The sequence below is a fragment of the Orcinus orca genome, chromosome 1, assembly GCF_937001465.1.
Source record: "Orcinus orca chromosome 1, mOrcOrc1.1, whole genome shotgun sequence".
Taxonomy (NCBI): Eukaryota; Metazoa; Chordata; class Mammalia; order Artiodactyla; family Delphinidae; genus Orcinus; species Orcinus orca.
Genome location: NC_064559.1, coordinates 97,668,903 through 97,689,020, shown reverse-complemented (window position 1 = coordinate 97,689,020; position 20,118 = coordinate 97,668,903). Strand labels below are relative to the sequence as shown.

The following is a 20,118-nucleotide window of genomic DNA, read 5'->3' as shown; positions in this document are numbered from 1 at the left end:
TTTTTTCAGTTGTTCTGTAAAATAAAATTCTATTTTCTCTCAAAGTCCAGATCAGATATTCAGCTTTGGAAGAGAGTGAGTTTATATACATAGGTCATTAAAAAGTAAACAAGATCATTTTTAGGATCTACTTCTTGGAGTCTTAGAATCTATTCAATATAATTTAATGAAAATAGGTTAATGGCTCTGAAGCCCATGGACTTGACCTGATTATAATGACTGATGGATGAGAACACTAAGTTCAGTTTTGCAAGCCTATGTTCTCAAATGGACTCCTAAGACAGGAGAGAGAAAAGTCACAAACATTTCCATTCTGGCCAGAGGAGTGGGATTCCAACACTACTTAACCTTTCGGGCCAACATCTCTGTTTCCAATAGCTGATGCTTCTTTAGCAAGTTTCCTGCCGAAGCCAAATCCCTGGCGTGATCTTTCATGGACAGCAGTGTCTCTGCCTGGGAATGGAAGGATAAACAAATAAAGCTGTCAGATGCAAGCTGTCTTTAAGGACACCAAGATTAGCAAATACATCCCCCAACTTTTCCCAAGAAGAGTCAAGGAAATTGTTCATGCAAAAGTCTGTTTATCTGACAGTATTTATTAAGATCCCATGCCCACACCATTTCCAGGTATAATTACCTCTGAGAGCCAGAACTCAAAGTCCCGGATGCCTGTATTGAACCTCTGCTGGCGACTAGCTTCGTTGAGCTTCTGTCCTTTGTCAATTGTTCTCTCAAACAAGTAGTCCCAGTTTTTCTCCAACTCTTCTACTTGACCCTAGCCTCCCAAAATTGAGTGGTCATTATGGTGTCTAGGGTCCTGTGACAACTTGAAAGGATAACGTAGGGAGGCTCTGGAGTTAGGGTCTAGTCAAAATCTGCCAGTACTGGAATCTTATATATTGATATTTTAAATCAGTTATGCTGGTTTAAATCTGAGAAAGCAACGGGAGGTGTTAGAAGAAATTTTGAATAAAGGGTCATGGGCTGATTACGGAGGCTGATGCCTAAATATCAAAGCTCTTGGTAGAAGGGATAGAAAATATAAGGCAAGCATGATAACACATAGGAATTAAGTCTAAAGCTTTCTTGGAGGTCAAGGTACTGAGTATGATGGGAGTGATAAGGTCTGAGCGTCACTATTTTCCTCCTCCTTTGTGCAAACACCAAAGGGAAGACAATTAACTATGAAACATATTCCATATCCCTACACGTGAAAACATTGAAAGAGTATAAAAGATTTCTCTTCGTGTGCCTTTGTAGCCCAAAACCCATTGTGAGCAGGACCTACCTTCATGGTCTCTTCATTGCCATCACATGCCCTCCTCTCAATCAGAGTGTTCCCCAAGGTGATGACTCCTTTCACCTGCTCAGCTCGGCCATAGACCTCATTTTCAAAGGTCTTGTGCTTCAGATATTTTCTCTGAAGGGAAAGCAGAAACTAAATTACCACCTAATTTCGGAAGCAAGATGAGATAAATTCTGTTTAAAAGGAAGAGTTAACATTTCTATCATAACCAAGGTGATGATAACTTCCGAAGAACTCACTCCACATTAGACTCAGAAGTCCCTGAAGGCAGTGACAGTACTCTGAACAGTAAGGAAGTGTTCAGTATCACAAGGCGACCATTCATCCAACAATCTGAGTATGTTGAAGTTTTCCAAGATTCTTATCTTGAACTTGCCTGAATGTTGGTGGGGTCTTTGTAAGATTCATCACAGGCTATGGGCAGCATCTCACTGATCCATTCTTCTTGGTCCTTGAGGTCATGGTAGAATTGTTTTAGGTCAGCATAGTCTCCAAGTTTCGTTCGCTCAGCAATCAGCTGTTCTTTGAGAGCCTTCCATCTGGAAGTCAGGGCTAGATTACTCTCTGTCCTCTACCCTTCCACCAAGCTTTGATGCCATATTCATGAATCTTCTTATTTGCTTACCTGCCCTTTCTCCTCTCATTATTTATATATTTATATGTCATATATATAAACATAGTTATATATTATTTATTCATATATTTCCTTATGTAGTACATATTATATTATATATTATTATATATTCATATGTTATATATAACACAGTCTCATTATTTTCAGGTATAAAATAAAGTGATTAAGTCAGGTAATTTCTAAGGTAACTTCCAAGTCTTTCATTTTATGAGTCTAGATCAGAACATTTCCCAAATTTTCAAGATAGTTTTAGGCATTTAGAAATGAGAACTCAGTGTTACCACCATCCTCAATGTTAACAAAGAGGCCACTTTGCTACATCTACCTATAACTCACAAAACAATTGCTCGGGCCTGACCTGTCTAGTACCCGTTGGCGCCGAGCAGCAATCTCTTCCTGGGCATAGTGGTCATCAGCTATGAGCTGCTCAGCAAAAAGGTCTAGTTCAGTGATCTTCTTTTCCTAGATAAAAGAAAGAGAAAAAGCCCAGATGCCCGGAAATTAGGCCCTTCATGCAATCCCAGACTCCCTCCTAGAAAAGGTCAGTGATATCTTTGTGGCTTCACAAAGGGAAACAAAACCAAGGCCAAAAGGTAAATGCCTTATGGGGAGGTGGGTTTTAACTCAACAAGAGGAGAAACAATAATGATACTGAAATGAGCTACTTCCCATCTCAGTATGGTGCTGAGTTCCCTATAGAAGAGACATTTCCCATGGCCATTGAAGAAGATGATTCCCACATTGGATGGGATGTTAGGCAGTATATAAAATAGCTTCCAATTTTAAAAGTCAAGTTTTAAAAAGCTGGATTTAAAGTAAAAAGTCCAGTGTCCCATGCGACTTGGCTAAGACTAAGCCACCACGTGCCCTGCCTACTTCGGAGTTTTCTCTAAGAATCAAATGGGAATTAAAATAAGTATAAACCACAAACATGTGTAGAATTTCTGTTATTATTACTAATAGCTATTATTGGAGTTCTTGTGTTAGTTGTTATTACCTGGGCAGTGATTGCTTTGTCCAAATCGTCACGTTTCTTCATCAAGGCCTCCAGACTGTCTAAGGAACCCTTATCATCTGACCTTAGGTAATTCTCACGTACCACCATCCAGCTCTCAGCCTGATCACAGTTCCCTCGGAAAAACTATGGGGAATAAAGTTGAATGTATATGATATATTCATTCCAGGTGGACAGAGGAAATTATCTCCCCAGTCTCCTGTGATATTGATATAAGGGACCCTGTAATGTGTGCCAATATTCTTCCAAGAAACATTTATACCATAAATCTTAGATATACTGGACCTTTTACTCTTCCCTGAAAACATGTTTTATGTTCTCATATAAGCTATACTCTCATATAAGTATATATGAGCTATATATCTCTATATATCTCATATAAGCTATACTCCATCCTTGGAGTATAGGAAATCCTCTCACTATTTCCCATATCCTATACATAAATACTGGCTGGTTATTTCTTTAAGACTCTGGTAAACACTATTTTTCAGGGTAACCTGTGACACTCTCACTCCCTTCCCTCAAAAGCGTTAATCACTCCATCTGCCATAATCTCAAAACACTCATACATTTTATCAGTAATTATCTTACTGTATGAGAATGATCTGCCTACATGTCTAATTTCATTACTTTTAGGAAAGGGACACTATCTTACTAATCTTTGTGTTTCCAGGGCCTTGCACACAGTAGGTTCTCAATAAAACACAATCAATCAAACCCTCAATCAATCAATAAAGTATAATCACCCAATTTTATGCCCCCATGCCCTGGGACTGACCCCTATTTTGTTTGGCTTTTTTAACAGGAATAAGGAGTAAAGAACACCACAATGAACAGTCTACAGAGCAGGAAATACAATGTCAAATAATCAAGAGATGGCCTTATGCTTTCACCATGGAAGTCCAGTGAAATAAGCACCTGTATTAACCACATAAAATTGCATAGATGAAACAGAGTGCAGCTAATCCTGCCTAATGATTGGGAATTTGCAGTACCTGCAATTCAAGACACTGATCTAGCATCTTCTTGCGTTGTTCCCAAGCTTTCTCCAACTCATCTCTCTCTAGTTTGACAGCTTGAAGTTCTTCTTCAATTTTAGGGCTGGCACGGTGCCCACTGCTTATAAGATCTGTACCGAAGTCTTCTAAGGCTTGGAAGGTGGGAGCCTCGGCCTCCATTTCAGCAAGATGCTCCTGTGGCAAAAAGGGGGCAGAGACTGGTGAGGCCAGTGACATCTCACCAAAGTTGTAAAATGAGGGAAGGTCGTGAGGTCATGTGATCAGGGACTACGGCTTTTGTAACCGTACCTGGTGTCGCTCTATCATGATCTCTGTACCAGTTAAATCCTCAGCTAGCTCCTGGGATGATACCATGCCACCAATGCCACTGAGCCAATTCTGTTGGTCCCTAGAGAAAGAGACATATTGACAAGAGAACCTTGTAACTTGCTATAGAACTGTCCGTCCTTGGGATTTTTCTCCTCTAGAAAACATTTCCATATCAGTATTTTCTATCAGGTTTATATACTTCACAAATTTTAGACTTGTTGTTTTCACTTTATAACTTAATAATAGCATTCCCTTGCCTTTGAAATTTTCTTCACTTATTATCTCTTTTGATTCTTGCAATAATTTTGTGTAGAATTCTGGGAATTCTTTTCTTTCCATTTTGGAGATGCAGAAGTTGGCCTAGAGAATGTAAGCAATTTGCCCATGTGCTAAAACTAAAAGCAGACATCTGGAGTAGAACCCAGACACTGGAATCCTGGACTGGTACATATTCCATTACTCCTAACAAGTCCTGTTCCTTTAAAGTGGATAGATCTTGGGTTTAAAGATCTATTTTAGTATAGAATCTCAGGGAAGGCATGTCTTTCTTCTTACTTTTATTCCCAATAGAATCCAGTACATGATTCTGTCCAACACATACACACACATAGCACCCCCACCCCCTACTCCTGTGCTATTGACTAAATCAGGGCCATTTCCCACTCTTTTAGCAGTCAAGAAATTAGGCAAGGAGAGCTCAAGTCCATCTGCTCCAGATGGTAAATGTCAAATAATAATGCACTGACTTAAAAAATTATATATGATGGTCAGATTAAGCATCTCATGAAGAATGCCCTTGCTCTTGTTTGCTAAATAGGAATCAGTAGCTTTAGGACAAAATGGTCTCTTCTTTTGTAAACTTATTTATTCACTTATTTAAACAATTAAGTTTTATTGGGTGTTTACTACGCACCAAACATTGTGAAAGAGATATATTTGTGCCTTCCAGGAGCTCACACTTTATATTGAAAGAAGAAAAAAAAAGCAAACAAAACATAGACACTAATACATGTTTTTAAAAAGTACTAAAAAGCAAGACTGTCCTAAAGAGATAAAATAAGGTGTTAGAGTTGCTCTGAGGGTGGGGATATTACTTTTGAAATATTGAAGAGTAAGACTTCATAAAGAGAAAGAGGCAGCATTTAACTTGGAATCTTAATTACAGGTAGAACCTATATATACAGAGATAGATGAGCATATATGTGATTTGGGGGAATGAGTATGGATGCTATTTATTTATACTGTATGAAAAACTATAGCTTTCCAGAGACCCTGAATTGGGGAGGGGTTTGCCAAGGGCAACTGCGATCATTTGCCAAAGTTGCCCCCTTTTTTCTTCAAAAGTGTTGCATTGCAAATTACTACTTCCTGAACCCTCAATTCTAAATGATCCTCTCAGCAGACTGATATAATGGGGCAGAATGTGAGAACTGTTCCACAGATAAAGTGCATATTTGCTAAAATGTGATAATGTCTAAAGTCTTTAGCAAGGCAGTGAAACTTCTCCAGGACTTAATTTTAACATTTCTGAGTTTATCTCTTGCTAGTTCTCCTTACCCCTGTGACATACAAAACCCAGGCTCTAGCTGTCCCCACATCATGGATATTCTGTACCTTTCTTATTCTCACACTTTTGTTTGCATAGTTCCATCTATTTGTTAGGATGTGTGTTTTGGGATGAATTATGTTCTACCATCGTTATCTGTATTCTTCTTTGCTTCTCCAGTAGACTACTCCCCCCCTCCATATCCTGTAATTCCTGCTATAGCACCCTATATATAGTATACACTCTATAGAAACTTACTTAATTGGCATAGATAATCTCACATTCCTTCAAACTGAAATACTTCAGTTTGAAGGAATTGGCTTGAAATATTGAAAATGAGAATTTTGTGCCTTACCGGAGGTACAATCTGGACCTAGAGGTACACTCCAAACCCAGCAGTGAAGAGCACCTGTACATAGACTGCTCCTAGATGCTCCACTCATGGGCCAGACTTGGAAATTGCCCACCCCACCTGGTGGAAGTCTGCCTCTGGAGCTTTACCTGGCCTGGCTGAGGAACAGGAAGAATTTTAGGTCCTCCTGTAGGTTCTCCTTACGTTCCTCCGTAAGCCCCAGCAGGTCATCCCAGGCCTGATTCAGCTCCAGTCGCTGCCTTTGCAGGTCATCAGTGGCATCTGGGTGGGACTCACTGAGCCGATCTGCTGTCTCCCCCAATACAGCCACCTAGGAAGTCAAGAGCTCTGACAATCAGCCTGGAGTCGCACCTGAATCCTAACAAAGGAAGAGTTTCAAGCCCCGGTGGTGCTCCTTCCTCAAATAGACTTCAGTGAGGTACAAGAACACCTTGCTACTTTATAAAATATTGTACATTTAAGAATAAGCCTTTGTAAAAATAAATAAACAAACAAATAAATAAATATATAAGAAGGCTATCAGGCAGGGTGATTGACTTGGTTGGTGGCAAGTGTCTAATTTTTAATGTGAAAATCTTTTCAATGTAGACATTTTCTGTGCTTCTTTTTGCTTTACATGATAATGCAAGTTCTATGATGTCTCTGATTTTTCCAGAGTGTATTTGGCAAGCTCTAGAGTTCATTTTTTGGTCAGAGTAGGATTAATCTCCTTCAATCCCTTGCTAAGGAAACTCTGTACCATACTCAGGCATAGACCTGGCCATTTCCTATTTATCTGAGGCTGCTGACCTCCAACTAACGTTAGTAAGTTCTGGCCTATTGGAACTCACTAAAGAGGTACTTAGGTAGTAGGAAGTTCATTTACAATATATTTTCCCTCAATGTAATTTGGTGCAACCACTGTGGAAAACAGTATGGAGGTTCCTCAGAAAACTAAAAATAGAATTACCCTATGATCCAGCAATCCCACCCCTGGGCATATATCCAGACAAATCTATAATTCAAAAGATACTTGCACCCCTATGCTCACAGCAGCACCATTTACAATAGCCAAGACACGGAAACAAACTAAATGTCCATTGACAGATGAATGAATAAAGAAGATGTGGTATGTATATAAAGGAATATTACTCAGCCATAAAAAGGAATGAAATAATGCCCTTTGCAGCAACATGGATGCAACTAGAGATTATCATACTAAGTGAAGTAAGTCAGAAAGAGAAAGACAAATACCATATGACATCATTTACATGTGGAATCTAAAATATGACACAAATGAACCCATCTATGAAACAGAAACAGAATTATGGACATAGAGAACAGACTGGTGGTTGCCAAGGGGGAGGGGGTTGGGGGAGGAATGGAATGGGAGGTTGGGGTTATCAGACGCAAGCTTTTCTATATAGAAAGGATAAACAATAAAGTCCTACTGTATAGCACAGAGAACTATATTCAATATCCTATGATAAACCATAATAGAAAAGAATATAATAAAAGAATGTATATATATATATATATATATATATGTATAACTGAATTACTTTGCTGCACAGCAGTAATTAACACAACATTGTAAATCAACTATAATTTTCAACAATTTAAAAAGTTTTCCCTCCATGTGAATGGTTCTGGGGCATGCCCTCTTAGTGGACTTGCCTTAGGGACAAGGTAAAATTATGAGTATGGAATAGGAAAAAAGTACAAGTATGGAGTAGGATAAAACTATAAGAATAAGAGACTCGACAATAAAACCAAAGAAAAGGACATTAATAGATATAAATATGAAGATGAACGTGTTGGAAAAGCTTAAAAGCACGTCTCACCTTTTCCTCCAGGGGTATGAGGTCTCTCTCAAAGCCCTCATGCTGTCGCTGAAGGGCCTGAACACTGAACAAGTCTGAGCCAGGGTCAGCAGCACTGAGGGCCTGGCACTTCTTCTCAATCTGTTCCTTGGTGTCATCTGCTTCTCTGGTACACGAGAGTGAAGAGTTTAAGAATAATAGGCATACTAGAGGCAGACTAGCTGAGTTCACAAAGAAGTCATCACTGCCATCATCATCATCCTTTGTAACGTGTTAGAACTTAGGTGTATTTAATCTTTACAACAACTACTTGAGGCCTAGTTACTATTACCAGTCCAATTTACATATGAGAAAACTAAAGCTTAAGAGGCTAAGCAGAAAAAAAAAAAGAAGTTAACTATTGTTTCAAGGTTATACCACTGCCAAATGGTGGAGCCTAACTTTCAACCAGGTAGCCTGATGGCAAAGCTCCATGCTTAACTGTTACGTTTCATGATTTTCCATCTTAAGCCATTCTAAACAAGACCTGTCTGAATTTCAGTTTTCCCTTCTCTGAATATTCAAAAATACATTTATACACAGTAAAGGTGTTTGATTTTCATTAGTCTTGTTCATTCGTTTGCTTAATTAGTTGTGTGTGTTTCTTAGTGTAGACACAGATTTGGAAATCAAACATAAAAAAATTGTTGAATCAACAGTTAGAGTCAATGTGATGTTTCTTGCCCTCTACTGTCTACTTCTAGTTCAGAAATGTAATTACTTAAACCTCTTGTTTCAACTTCAATTTTCATTCACTATCATGAAAACATATGAAGACTGCTAATTATGTATGTACCAGGGCCCAAGCCTAGGTACTAGAAAATTGAAGTTGGTTGTCTGGGAGTAGCCTATGTGCCAAGTGAGGAATCTACTACTGAAGCGCCTGATTTCCGATTTTCTCCAGAAAGAAGGGTTAAATTTATAGCTACGGATCTACTATACTAAGTAGAATTGGCAGTTCTTGAGTGGGTTCTAGAGTAGCATTGCTTTTCAGGTAAAATTCTTACCTGTGAAACATTTGGACAGCATGGGCACTGCCCAAAAGCTGGCGCTGTTCCTCTGCCAGCCTCTGCAAGGACCTCCAGCGGGCATTCAACTCCTGAAAGAGGCAAACACAGACTTTAGCTAGGGAGCTAACTCAGACAGCTCAGTGGTTTCTAACAACTAGATGGTTGTGGCTAAAACTTCCAAAAGTATGTTGAATAAGAGTGGTGAGAGTGGGTAACCTTGTCTTGTTCCTGATCTTAGTGGAAATGGTTTCACTTTTTCACCATTGAGGATGATGTTGGCTGTGGGTTTGTCATATATGGCCTTTATTATGTTGAGGAAAGTTACCTCTATGCCTACTTTCTGGAGGGCTTTTATCATAAATGGGTGTTGAATTTTGTCGAAAGCTTTCTCTGCATCTATTGAGATGATCATAGGTTTTTCTCCTTCAGTTTGTTAATATGATGTATCATGTTGATGGATTTGCATATATTAAAGAATCCTTGCATTCCTGGGATAAATCCCACTTGATCATAGTGTATGATCCTTTTAATGTGCTGTTGGATTCTGTTTGCTAGTATTTTGTTGAGGATTTTTGCATCTATGTTTATCAGTGATATTGGCCTGTAGTTTTCTTTCTTTGTGACATCCTTGTCTGGTTTTGGTATCAGGGTGATGGTGGCCTCGTAGAATGAGTTTGGGAGTGTTCCTCCCCCTGCTATTTTTTGTAGGAGTTTGAGAAGGATAGGTGTTAGCTCTTCTCTAAATGTTTGATGGAATTCGCCTGTGAAACCTTCTGGTCCTGGGCTTTTGTTTGTTGGAAGATTTTTAATCACAGTTTCAATGTCAGTGCTTGTGACTGGTCTGTTCATATTTTCTGTTTCTTCCTGGTTCAGTCTCAGAAGGTTGTACATTTCTAAGAATTTGTCCATTTCTTTCAGGTTGTCCATTTTATTGGCATACAGTTGCTTGTAGTAATCTCTCATGATCCTTTGTATTTCTGCAGTGTCAGTTGTGACTTCTCCTTTTTCATTTCTAATTCAGTTGATTTGAGTCTTCTCTTTTTTTCTTGATAAGTCTGGCTAATGGTTTATCAATTTTGTTTATCTTCTCAAAGAACCAGCTTTTAGTTTTATTGATCCTTGCTATCATTTCCTTCATTTCTTTTTCATTTATTTCTGATCTGATCTTTATGATTTCTTTCCTTCTGCTAACTTTGGGTTTCTTTTTTGTTTTTCTTTCTCTAATTGCTTTAGGTGTAAGGTTACATTGTTTATTTGAGATGTTTCTTTTTTCTTAAGGTAGGATTGTATTGCTATAAACTTCCCACTTAGAACTGCTTTTGCAGCATCCCATAGGTTTTGGGTCGTTGTGTTTTCATTGTCATTTGTTTCTAGGTATTTTCTGATTTCCTCTTTAGCCACAGCAATCAGAGAAGAAAAAGAAATAAAAGGAGTCCAAATTGGAAGAAGAAGAAGTAAAGTTGTCACTGTTTGCAGATGACATGATCCTATACATAGAGAATCCTAAAGATGCTACCAGAAAACTACTAGAGTGAATCAATGAATTTGGCAAAGTACCAGGATACAAAATTAATGCACAGAAATCTCTTGCATTCCTATACACTAATGATGAAAAATCTGAAAGTGAAATTAAAAAAACACTCCCATTTACCATTGCAACAAAAAGAATAAAATATCTAGGAATAAACCTACCTAAGGAGACAAAAAACCTGTATGGAGAAAATTATAAGACACTAATAAAAGAAATTAAAGATGATACAAACAGATGGAGAGATATAACATGTTCTTGGATTTGAAGAATCAACATTGTGAAAATGACTCTACTACCCAAAGCAATCTACAGATTCAATGCAATCCCTATCAAACTACCACTGGCATTTTTCACAGAACTAGAACAAAAAATTTCACAATTTGTATGGAAACACAACAGACCCCGAATAGCCAAAACAATCTTGAGAAAGAAAAATGGAGCTGGAGGAATCAGGCTCCCTGACTTCAGACTATACTACAAAGCTACAGTAATCAAGACAGTATGGTACTGGCATAGACACAGAAATATAGATAAATGGAACAGGATAGAAAGTCCAGAGATAAACCCATGCACATATGGTCACCCCATCTTTGATAAAGGGGACAAGAATATACAGTGGAGAAAAGACAGCCTCTTCAATAAGTGGTGCTGGGAAAACTGGACAGGTACATGTAAAAGCATGAAATTAGAACACTCCCTAACACCATACACAAAAATAAACTGAAAATGGATTAAAGACCGAAATGTAAGGCCAGAAACTTTCAAACTATTAGAGGAAAACATAGGCAGAACACTCTATGACATAAATCACAGCAAGATCCTTTTTGACCCACCTCCTAGAGAAATGGAAATAAAAACAAAAATCAACAAATGGGACCTAATGAAACTTCAAAGCTTTTGCACAGCAAAGGAAACCATAAACAAGACCAAAAGACAACCCTCAGAATGGGGGGAAATATTTGCAAATGAAGCAACTGACAAAGGATTAATCTCCAAAATATACAAGCAACTCATGCAGCTCAATATCAGAAAAAAAAAAAACCCAATCCAAAAATGGGCAGAAGACCTAACTAGACATTTCTCCAAAGAAGCTATACAGATTGCCTACAGACACATGAAAGAATGCTCAACATCATTAATCATTAAAGAAATGCAAATTAAAACTACAATGAGATATCATCTCACACTGGTCAGAATGGCCATCATTAAAATATCTACAAAGAAGAAATGCTGGAGAGGGTGTGGAGAAAAGGGAACACTCTTGCACTGTTGGTGGGAATGTAAATTGATACAGCCACTATGGAGAACAGTATAGAGGTTCCTTAAGAAAACTAAAAATAAAACTACCATACGTCCCAGCAATCCCACTACTGAGCATGTACCCTGAGAAAACCATAATTCAAAATGAGTCATGTACCAAAATGTTTATTGCAGCTCTATATTTACAGTAGCCAGTACACGGAAGCAACTTAAATACCCATCGACAGGTGAATGGATAAAGAAGATGTGGTACATATATACAATGGAATATTACTCAGCCATAAAGAGGAATGAAACGGTATTATTTGTAGCGAGGTGGATTGACATAGAGACTGTCATACAGAGTGAAGTAAATCAGAAAGAGAAAAACAAATACTGTATGCTAGCACATATATATGGAATCTAAAAAAGAAGAAAAAAAAAGGTCATGAAGAGCCAGGGGCAAGGCGGGAATAAAGATGCAGATCTAATAGAGAATGGAGTTGAGGATACGGGGAGGGGAAGGGTAAGCTGGGACAAAGTGATAGAGTAGCATTGACATATATACACTACCAAACATAAAATAGATAACTAGTTGGAAGCGGCTGCATAGCACAGGGAGATCAGCTTGATGGTTTGTGACCCCCTAGAGGGGTGGGATAGGGAGGGTGGGAGGGAGGGAGACGCAAGAGGGAAGAGATATGGGGACATATGTATATGTATAACTGATTTGCTTTGTTATAAAGCAGAAACTAACACACCATTGTAAAGGAATTATACCCCAGTAAAGATGTTTAAAAAAAGACTAGATGGGGCTTAAACCCTTGTTGTTTTCATGTTATCTCCTTTAGAAAATGCACAGGTTTCTTTCTTTCTTGGATAGCTTGAACTTGGGTCTCATCTATGCCACTGTAGCTAAGAAAGGAATTAGTTTTCTTCTGAAACTGATGTTCTAGGGTGGAACAATCAACCTTAGAGCAGCAATTGCTATTGGCTGCCACAGAGATACATTACAACCTCTGAAAAGTGAGTGGAAAGTATTGCCTTGGTAGTTAGAAGGTATTACCCTTCTCTATGAGAAATATAATACCATTCTGCGTCTTGAAATGACTAAACCAGGTAGCTTCTTAGAGCCCTATTTTACTGTAGAGAGTAAGCAAATTGTTCCTATGCACTTTCCTTCTCACTCTTACCCCAGGTCAATCACCACAAAACGAGGCAGAGAATTCCTCCTCACTGGTTTACGACGACTCAGAGAACTGGACTAGACATTCTATTAATTCATTACATCTCTTATGGAACCACAAGTCCAAATCTGAGTCAGGTCTAGAATGCCTTCTCCCCCATCTCTACTACCTATATTCTTCTTTCATCAGATTTTACCAGAGTATCTCCTCCAGTAAACTTTCTTGATTAACCACTTCCCACTGTCATAGCTCCTTTATCTGCCTTTTCTTTGTATTCATGCATTAGATCACTGAATTTCTTGTGGTGATGGGGGTGTGTGTGTGGCAATTTATAGATTTCAGATCAGTTAAAATGGATACATGGCTGGACTATCTGAACTATTTCCTTTGACCTTTCCTGTAGTTAGCTCCATACTGCCATTACCTTCTGCATGTTCTAGTTGATCTTCAGGATATGAAATTAAGAATTTTAAAATGAAATGAAGATTCCCCAAACCTGGTAGTGAGAAGAAAGAAGGAGCCATAGTTACCTGCTGTATTTGAGCTCCTTCTGGTGTCAGAAGCTCTTCAAATTGAAGATCATCAGCCACCTTGTTGATATCCCTCAGCCGAGGTTCATTGGTCTTCAAATCCTAGGTGGAAAAATGTATCCAAAGCAGTATAAATCCCCTTCTCAAGAATCTTTCATACTTACCTGCTCATCTTTGCCCCGACTGGGCTACAGGTTAAAACGTACTGCTAACCACATTTGCAGTACACAGCAAACTGCCTTCCTCCAGTCTGCCACAAAGAAGAGTACCTTTAAACTCCCTGATACCCAGTGGCTATCAAAAACATGACAAGAAAACTGTTATTTATATGGATTATGGAGCACATTAATTTTCCTAGATTTCTCCCTGGATTAAATGATACCATCAAAGGGGTCTATACCTGAGCCACGTAATGTTCTTTGCTACCAATACAAATCCCTTCACCTTTTGTAGAATTTCATTGTCTGAGTTGCAATTTGCTTATATTAAGATGTTGTAACTGCTCTAGGGAACTCATCACCACATCTATGGTGATGACATTGCTTATTTCACTATGCAATGGCCTTTTAATGAGTTTTCTCATGGAAGTCTCATTCTTGGTATTGTTTTATAAATTGTACCCTTTTTTTCCCCTTCCCTTTCTTTCACTTCTCTCTGTCTCCATATGTATATATATGTACTTTATCTTTATCTATCGATTGATCGATAGCTTTGTATAGCTTTGTATTCCATGTGTAAGGAAAGTACCATATGGAAAAGAAAGAAGGAAGTAGTTTATACTAATTGCTAGTTAAAATAGTAGAATGGATCTGAGAGAATAAAGGAGAATGGAAAGGTTTTAGGTAGGCAGAAAATTAGAAATTGTCTGGTTGTAAAGTCAGGCTGTACTTCCTACCTTTCCATCCAAACTTCTGCCCCATAATTAGACCTTTCAAGAGTCTCACAACACCCCATCTCAACCTGGGAAGCAGGAACAAAAGACAGTATAGGACAAGTTGTAAAGATTCTGGGGGACCAGCACTTCCAGTAGGATGTGGGAGTGGCAGGAAATGCAGGCTGCAAAGTCAGGGTGACTAGTTTCCTCTGCATTTTCCTTCCACTTGTAATACCCAGAGAAATATTTGAAATGTGGAAGTCTCAGTAGTTTCGGGGAGGATATTTAGCAAATATGAAATTAAGCAGTTACTAAGGAGGCAATATGGGGTAAAAGGAAATGATGATAACCCTTGTAAAGCTGTCTAGAGGAGTTGGTTCTTCTTTCTCACCATTTGGAACTCATCAAACTTTTTCTGCAGCTCCCAAACATCATCTAATTCCACCCCGATGTTTTCTGCCTTTTTCTCTCGGATCCAGTCCAGCATGTCTCCTGCCTCATAGGCCAGCAAAAACTCATTGTAACGTTGCAATAGATGACGTCTGCGTTCTTCTGCCCGATCCAGGAGAGAAAGGTACCTGGGTGGAGAAACAAAGAGAATGGGAAATGTGGAATAAGAGATGGAGAAAACACAGAAGAGTAGAAGCAGGGTGAGAAAGGGGGAGAATGAAAGGGACAAAAATGAGAGGGAGGAAAAAATCAAAAGAAAACAGTAAAGAGAAGAGGAAATAAAGATGGAAGGAAAATAGCATTGAGAACAGAGAGAAAAAAGTGTTCCATTTAAAAACAATAAAAATGTCAATGTTCCAACAGTATGACTGTCAATACGCCTTCCTCATTCTATAGAAGTGAAAATCTCACATTCCTATTCACAACTGGATATGAAGTAGCCTGGCATAGTAAACAAAGTTCACACGGAAGTCAGAAGACCTTTTGATAACCTTGAAAGAGTGAAAGATTGCCAGGCAGGGAGTCAGAATACGTGACCCTAATATGTGTCTGACCTCTGGCACTTGACTTAATGGTTCTGGGGTTCCCTTTCCTCATTTAAAAAGTAAAGGGTTTGAATTACCCTAAGTTAACTTTCAGTTCTTAAAATCTGTGAATTTGCAAAGCATCCTTAATCTAACAGATACAGAATCGTAAGACGTGTTTTTGACCAATCTGGAATGTTTGGCCAAACACTGTTCTGTTCTCCAGCCTTCAGAACTTACTGGTTTTCAATCTGTTCCTGACGCTGGGCGATGTTGCCTGGTTCTTCTCGCCTCCGTTGCGGGAGCATAGGAAACTCATCACGGGCAAGTTTCCTGACGTAGACAGCTGGCACAAAGCCCTGGTGATCATCAGCTTCCACTTTCCACCAGTCCTAAAGGGAGAGAAAATCCCCACTTCTTCCTTAGTTCTTGGAAAAGCCACATATAGGACAAGTTTTAACCCTCATAACTAAGTCTCTAGGCAAAGGGACAGGCTGATGGCCAGAAGAAGCAAACCATTGCTTATGGGTAGCATATAATGTTTATGTATTACAAAGAACATACATCAGAAGTTGCAGGAAGTGCAGAGATAAGCCTCTTAAATCAAGGAATCTGATATTTGATGTTAGATCCTTAACTTTGATGAGGTTTTCAAAAACTGACAGCCATTCTCTTCATGATGGGGCATTTTGTCCACTAGGAATTCACAAAAAACCCATAGGGCCAGGACTGAACTAGGCTTTTTGTGGGTGAAGCACCTGTATATGACAATATTGTATAATAACTTCTCACCATCCCTCTCCCAGAGCCCCTAAAAATTGTGTGTTGCCCTGAAATTCACCTATGCAAATGCTTTATGCTTAAGTATGACCTTGATCTCCACAGGAGGGTTGCTATACTAACTGCAATGGAGTTAACATCCTCAGAGAATAATGTGGTGAAATGAAGAAGACTGAGCAAAGAGAAAAGAGGACTGGAACACAGCTTATTTGATAATAAAATTCTTGCTTCTCTAAAAAAATTACTTGGCCTCAGAGTAACAAATCCCAAGCTCTCTGTTTTCTTCTCAATCATTTTTGGAGATTAATGAAGCATTAGAATATAAAAATATTTCTCATGCTCTTATGAGAAATATATTTAAAATCCTAGACAATACTTTGTCAGTATTCTCACAGTCATAAGGGCTAAAGAAAATCTAAGTTGGCAAAAGACTTCTCCTTGAACAGGCTCCTCTTAACACCAGCCATTTTTGTTCCATTACTAGGAACACTGGGTCAGAAGAGCAAGGAAAGATGAGAAGAAAGAGGCAGTTTAATCCTGTAAACATATTACAGAATTGTCACTCATGGCTTACATGTCTTTGGGCTAGTTACTTAAGCTCGTTGAGTCCTCACTTTGTTAACTGTAAAATTGGTATTATAATCTCAAAAGATATGTACAGGATCCTACACAGCATCTGAAGGAAAGATACTGCTCAATAAATTATGGTTATTTAAGAGAGAGAGAAATAGAAAAATATTGGCTGGTTAAAATATGGGTATCTGGCAGGGTTGGGAGAGTTGACTGCAAGAGCCACCCTGTTGATGGGGAGAAAGGTAGAAGGGAAAGTCACCTTGTTGATGGAACTGAGCAGTGTTAAGATATCGTCTTTCTTCATGGTGACTTCTCGGGGGCTGCGGGCCTGGAAGTCATATAAGGCCACAACCCTCTCTTCTCGAGCAGCTTCCTCCACGGGTGCAGCCTGTTGTTGCTGAACAAAAACAGTAAGCAGAACAAGCCAGTCACCCATAGGAAAGATTTCCCTGTACAGCCTACCCATGGTGGGCTGTCCCTGCACCTTGCAGGAGAGAGGAGCCCCTGGCTGAAATCTCTTACATGGCTGCCAGTAACAGAGCTATTGCAATATGCCATCTTCAGAGATATCGTTCCATCCTAACACTTCTCAGGGGACAGGTGGGCTGGGAAATACGAACACAGAGTGAGCAAGTAAGAATGTAAGTTTTCAAAAACATATTAAATGCTCTAAACTACCAGTTCTTAAGCAGGCAATAAAGGATTGTATGCATCCATGTTCCAGAAAATTTTTTGAGAAAGTGAGAGATCCACTATCTCTCATCACCTTCTCCATTCCCTGGGTCTTTAAAGCATTTTGTCAAGCAACCGTGGACTTTCTTTTTTAGAGATGAGTGATCTACAGCACAGGAAAGGCCACAGAATTTTAAAAATTGAGAACATAAACTGAGATCAAATATCTTGTCTCTCTCTCCTTTTTAACCTGTCCTCTAAGGTATGGTCTTCTCTGATTTTCATTTTTCCCAAATATCATATCTCTGAGAGAATGAACAAAATATAATCCCTCTTCATAAGCAATGGCCCACACCTTCTTCAGATTGGAGCTGAAGATGTACTTCCCCTTACATATCCTTCTGATTTTGTATCCTTTAAGTACTGCTTCCTCATAACTTACAATTCATAAATCCACCTGTTTTTGTGTAGGCATCCACTGTGCAGAGCTTGAGGAAGGCACAGCACCAAAGCTCTGTAAATATATATTGACTTGACAGAGTGAGTCTATGTCTTTTCTACTCCCAGTGTGTGGATTCAGAGCCCCTCATAAGACAGAATTTCTTGAATGTGAGAAGTGTGTCTCTGTTGCTTCCACTATACTAGGAGATACCCATATCATTTAGTTGATTGCAGCTCCCATCACTCTTCAGGACACTTATTTTCACCTTGCAGTCTAGCCATTCTCACATTCTCAGTCCTTTGCATTTCCCATTTCCCAAATACACTTGATTATTTTGTGCTTCAGTGCATTTGCTCTCATAGCTTATTCACTAGAAGAGCCCTTCTTCTCATTATCTGCATAGTAAACTACCCTTAAAAAAAATAAACTGGTTTGCCTCAGCTATGAAGATTTTCCTATCCTCCAGCACTCTTATTTCAAGAGAATGAAACACTCCTTTCTTTGAGATTCTTTTTCCTGTTCATATATCTATTATATACAATTATTTGTTAAAATTTATGACCTAATAGACTGTAATTTTCCTTCAAATCAGGATTATTTTTTATTCATGCTTGCACATGGTAGACATTTAATAAGTGTCAGTATAAAAAAAACTAAGAAAGGGAGGAAATAAATCAGGAGGGAATATAAGAGGAGAGATGCAAATAAAAGAAATAGGAAAAGACAGAGAATGAAAGTATAAAATGAAAAAGGAAAGCAAAAAAATAATATACCAGTGAATAAATGATAATACTTACTGAGAAATTCTTATAAACTAAATCTCTGTAGGTGCTACAAAGATGCCACAGCGCCTGCCTAAAGATCACAGGACTTATTATTTTCTATTGCAGTTGCTTCCTGGACCATGTAAAGTAAAAACTGGTAACAAAGAGAATCTCCTAATTCCTTTTCCTCTGTGGTGGAGAATGTGATTCTTGTCATACCTAAGTCCTTCTTACCTGGCAGGCTTCTGCCTGATCCCGAAGAGCTTGCATACTGTTTCCAAAAGCCTTCAGATCCACTAGAAAGGCCTCATGCTTCTTTAGAAGAGCCTGAATTTGTTGATGGGAAGATCATCAGAAGCAAACACAGGAAGAACACTAAGCATCCCTGGGGAGTGTTTCAACTATTGTTTTGTGTTATACTTATTGTCCTAATTCCTGGTAAGAGACACTCTCCACATATAATAAATTTTTTAACTCTAAATTTGCAAGTATCAAGAAAATAAGAGTTAAATGAACAACAATATCAATATATTTGCTTTAATCAAAATAAAGTCAAATTGCACAAGTGTTTTCTCAATGCACATCACAGCTGAAAGAGGATACTGCTGAAAACATTGCTTTGTAGGATTAAATATTGGCATAACTTTAGATGCCCATGTCAAGTATTTCTAGTGCATAGGGTTTGTGAAATACTATACTGGCTGACCATAGGACAATGAGCAAAACAAAGAAATGGATATAAAGGGTAATTATGACCTTAGAAGTTCTTCTTGCCCCAACGTGTCTGTCTGCCTGGCTTTATTACAATAAAGTAATTAAGTATATGTTAAAACTATGGTTGGTTTGTGAAATCCCAAGCTCAGTCTAGGAAATTTAGGATGGGACCAAGACAGGCATAGATGTCTGGTCATGCCTTTTTAGGCTTAGATAATCTCTAAGAACTATGGCTCTCTGTGGGGTTAGGAAAATGTGGTGTATCTTTTGGGATTTCTGTTAACTCAGGTTATCCCAGCAGATGAAGGCCAAAGGTTATCACTCTGGAAACTCCGAAAAATCTGAGAAAACCTGTAGTTGTCACACAATCTAATCAGGTTCTAATTTGGTACTAATTTGGTGAGTACTAGACAGTATCCTTCCCTGTGCCCACCTTACCCCAGCTGCTTCTTCATCAGCCCCATAGTTAGTGTTGTCTACTATAGGTTCCCTCTCTCTAATCCATGCTTCTGCTTCATGCAGGTCAGCTAGATATTGCTGGAACTGGACATTGGCTTCAAGATCATTCTGCCGTCTAGCAGCTCGAGCCTGGAGAGATTCCATATTCTCATTCAAACTCTTGACCCTAGAGGCCACATCTTCTGCAGCAAAGTGTCCTATAGAGTAGTTATAGAAAAGGAGAATTTTACCCTCATTAATATCCACTATACTTTAATCCTTTTGGTGAGCTGGGAGAGAGAAAGGGAGCCATGAGAATGACGCTGCATGTAGTCAATGTGACATTT

At 38.7% G+C, this 20,118-nt stretch overlaps 1 protein-coding gene across 6 annotated transcripts in view; it reads right to left on the bottom strand.

Annotated features, from left to right (window-relative positions):
* Positions 1–20,118, bottom strand: part of SPTA1 (spectrin alpha, erythrocytic 1) — a 67,435-nt gene that overhangs the window by 19,976 nt on the left and 27,341 nt on the right. For all 6 annotated transcript variants that reach the window (XM_049694276.1, XM_049694258.1, XM_049694266.1 and 3 more), the window contains 17 exons: positions 19,772–19,989; positions 18,854–18,946; positions 17,001–17,138; positions 15,629–15,780; positions 14,806–14,992; positions 13,541–13,642; positions 9,051–9,142; positions 8,026–8,170; positions 6,331–6,512; positions 4,263–4,362; positions 3,951–4,148; positions 2,938–3,081; positions 2,299–2,402; positions 1,683–1,845; positions 1,289–1,420; positions 638–775; positions 349–453 (listed from right to left, as the gene is read on the bottom strand). In XM_049694276.1, the coding sequence (XP_049550233.1) occupies positions 349–453; positions 638–775; positions 1,289–1,420; positions 1,683–1,845; positions 2,299–2,402; positions 2,938–3,081; positions 3,951–4,148; positions 4,263–4,362; positions 6,331–6,512; positions 8,026–8,170; positions 9,051–9,142; positions 13,541–13,642; positions 14,806–14,992; positions 15,629–15,780; positions 17,001–17,138; positions 18,854–18,946; positions 19,772–19,989 (2,393 nt within the window). The remainder of the gene's footprint in view (positions 1–348; positions 454–637; positions 776–1,288; positions 1,421–1,682; positions 1,846–2,298; positions 2,403–2,937; positions 3,082–3,950; positions 4,149–4,262; positions 4,363–6,330; positions 6,513–8,025; positions 8,171–9,050; positions 9,143–13,540; positions 13,643–14,805; positions 14,993–15,628; positions 15,781–17,000; positions 17,139–18,853; positions 18,947–19,771; positions 19,990–20,118) is intronic.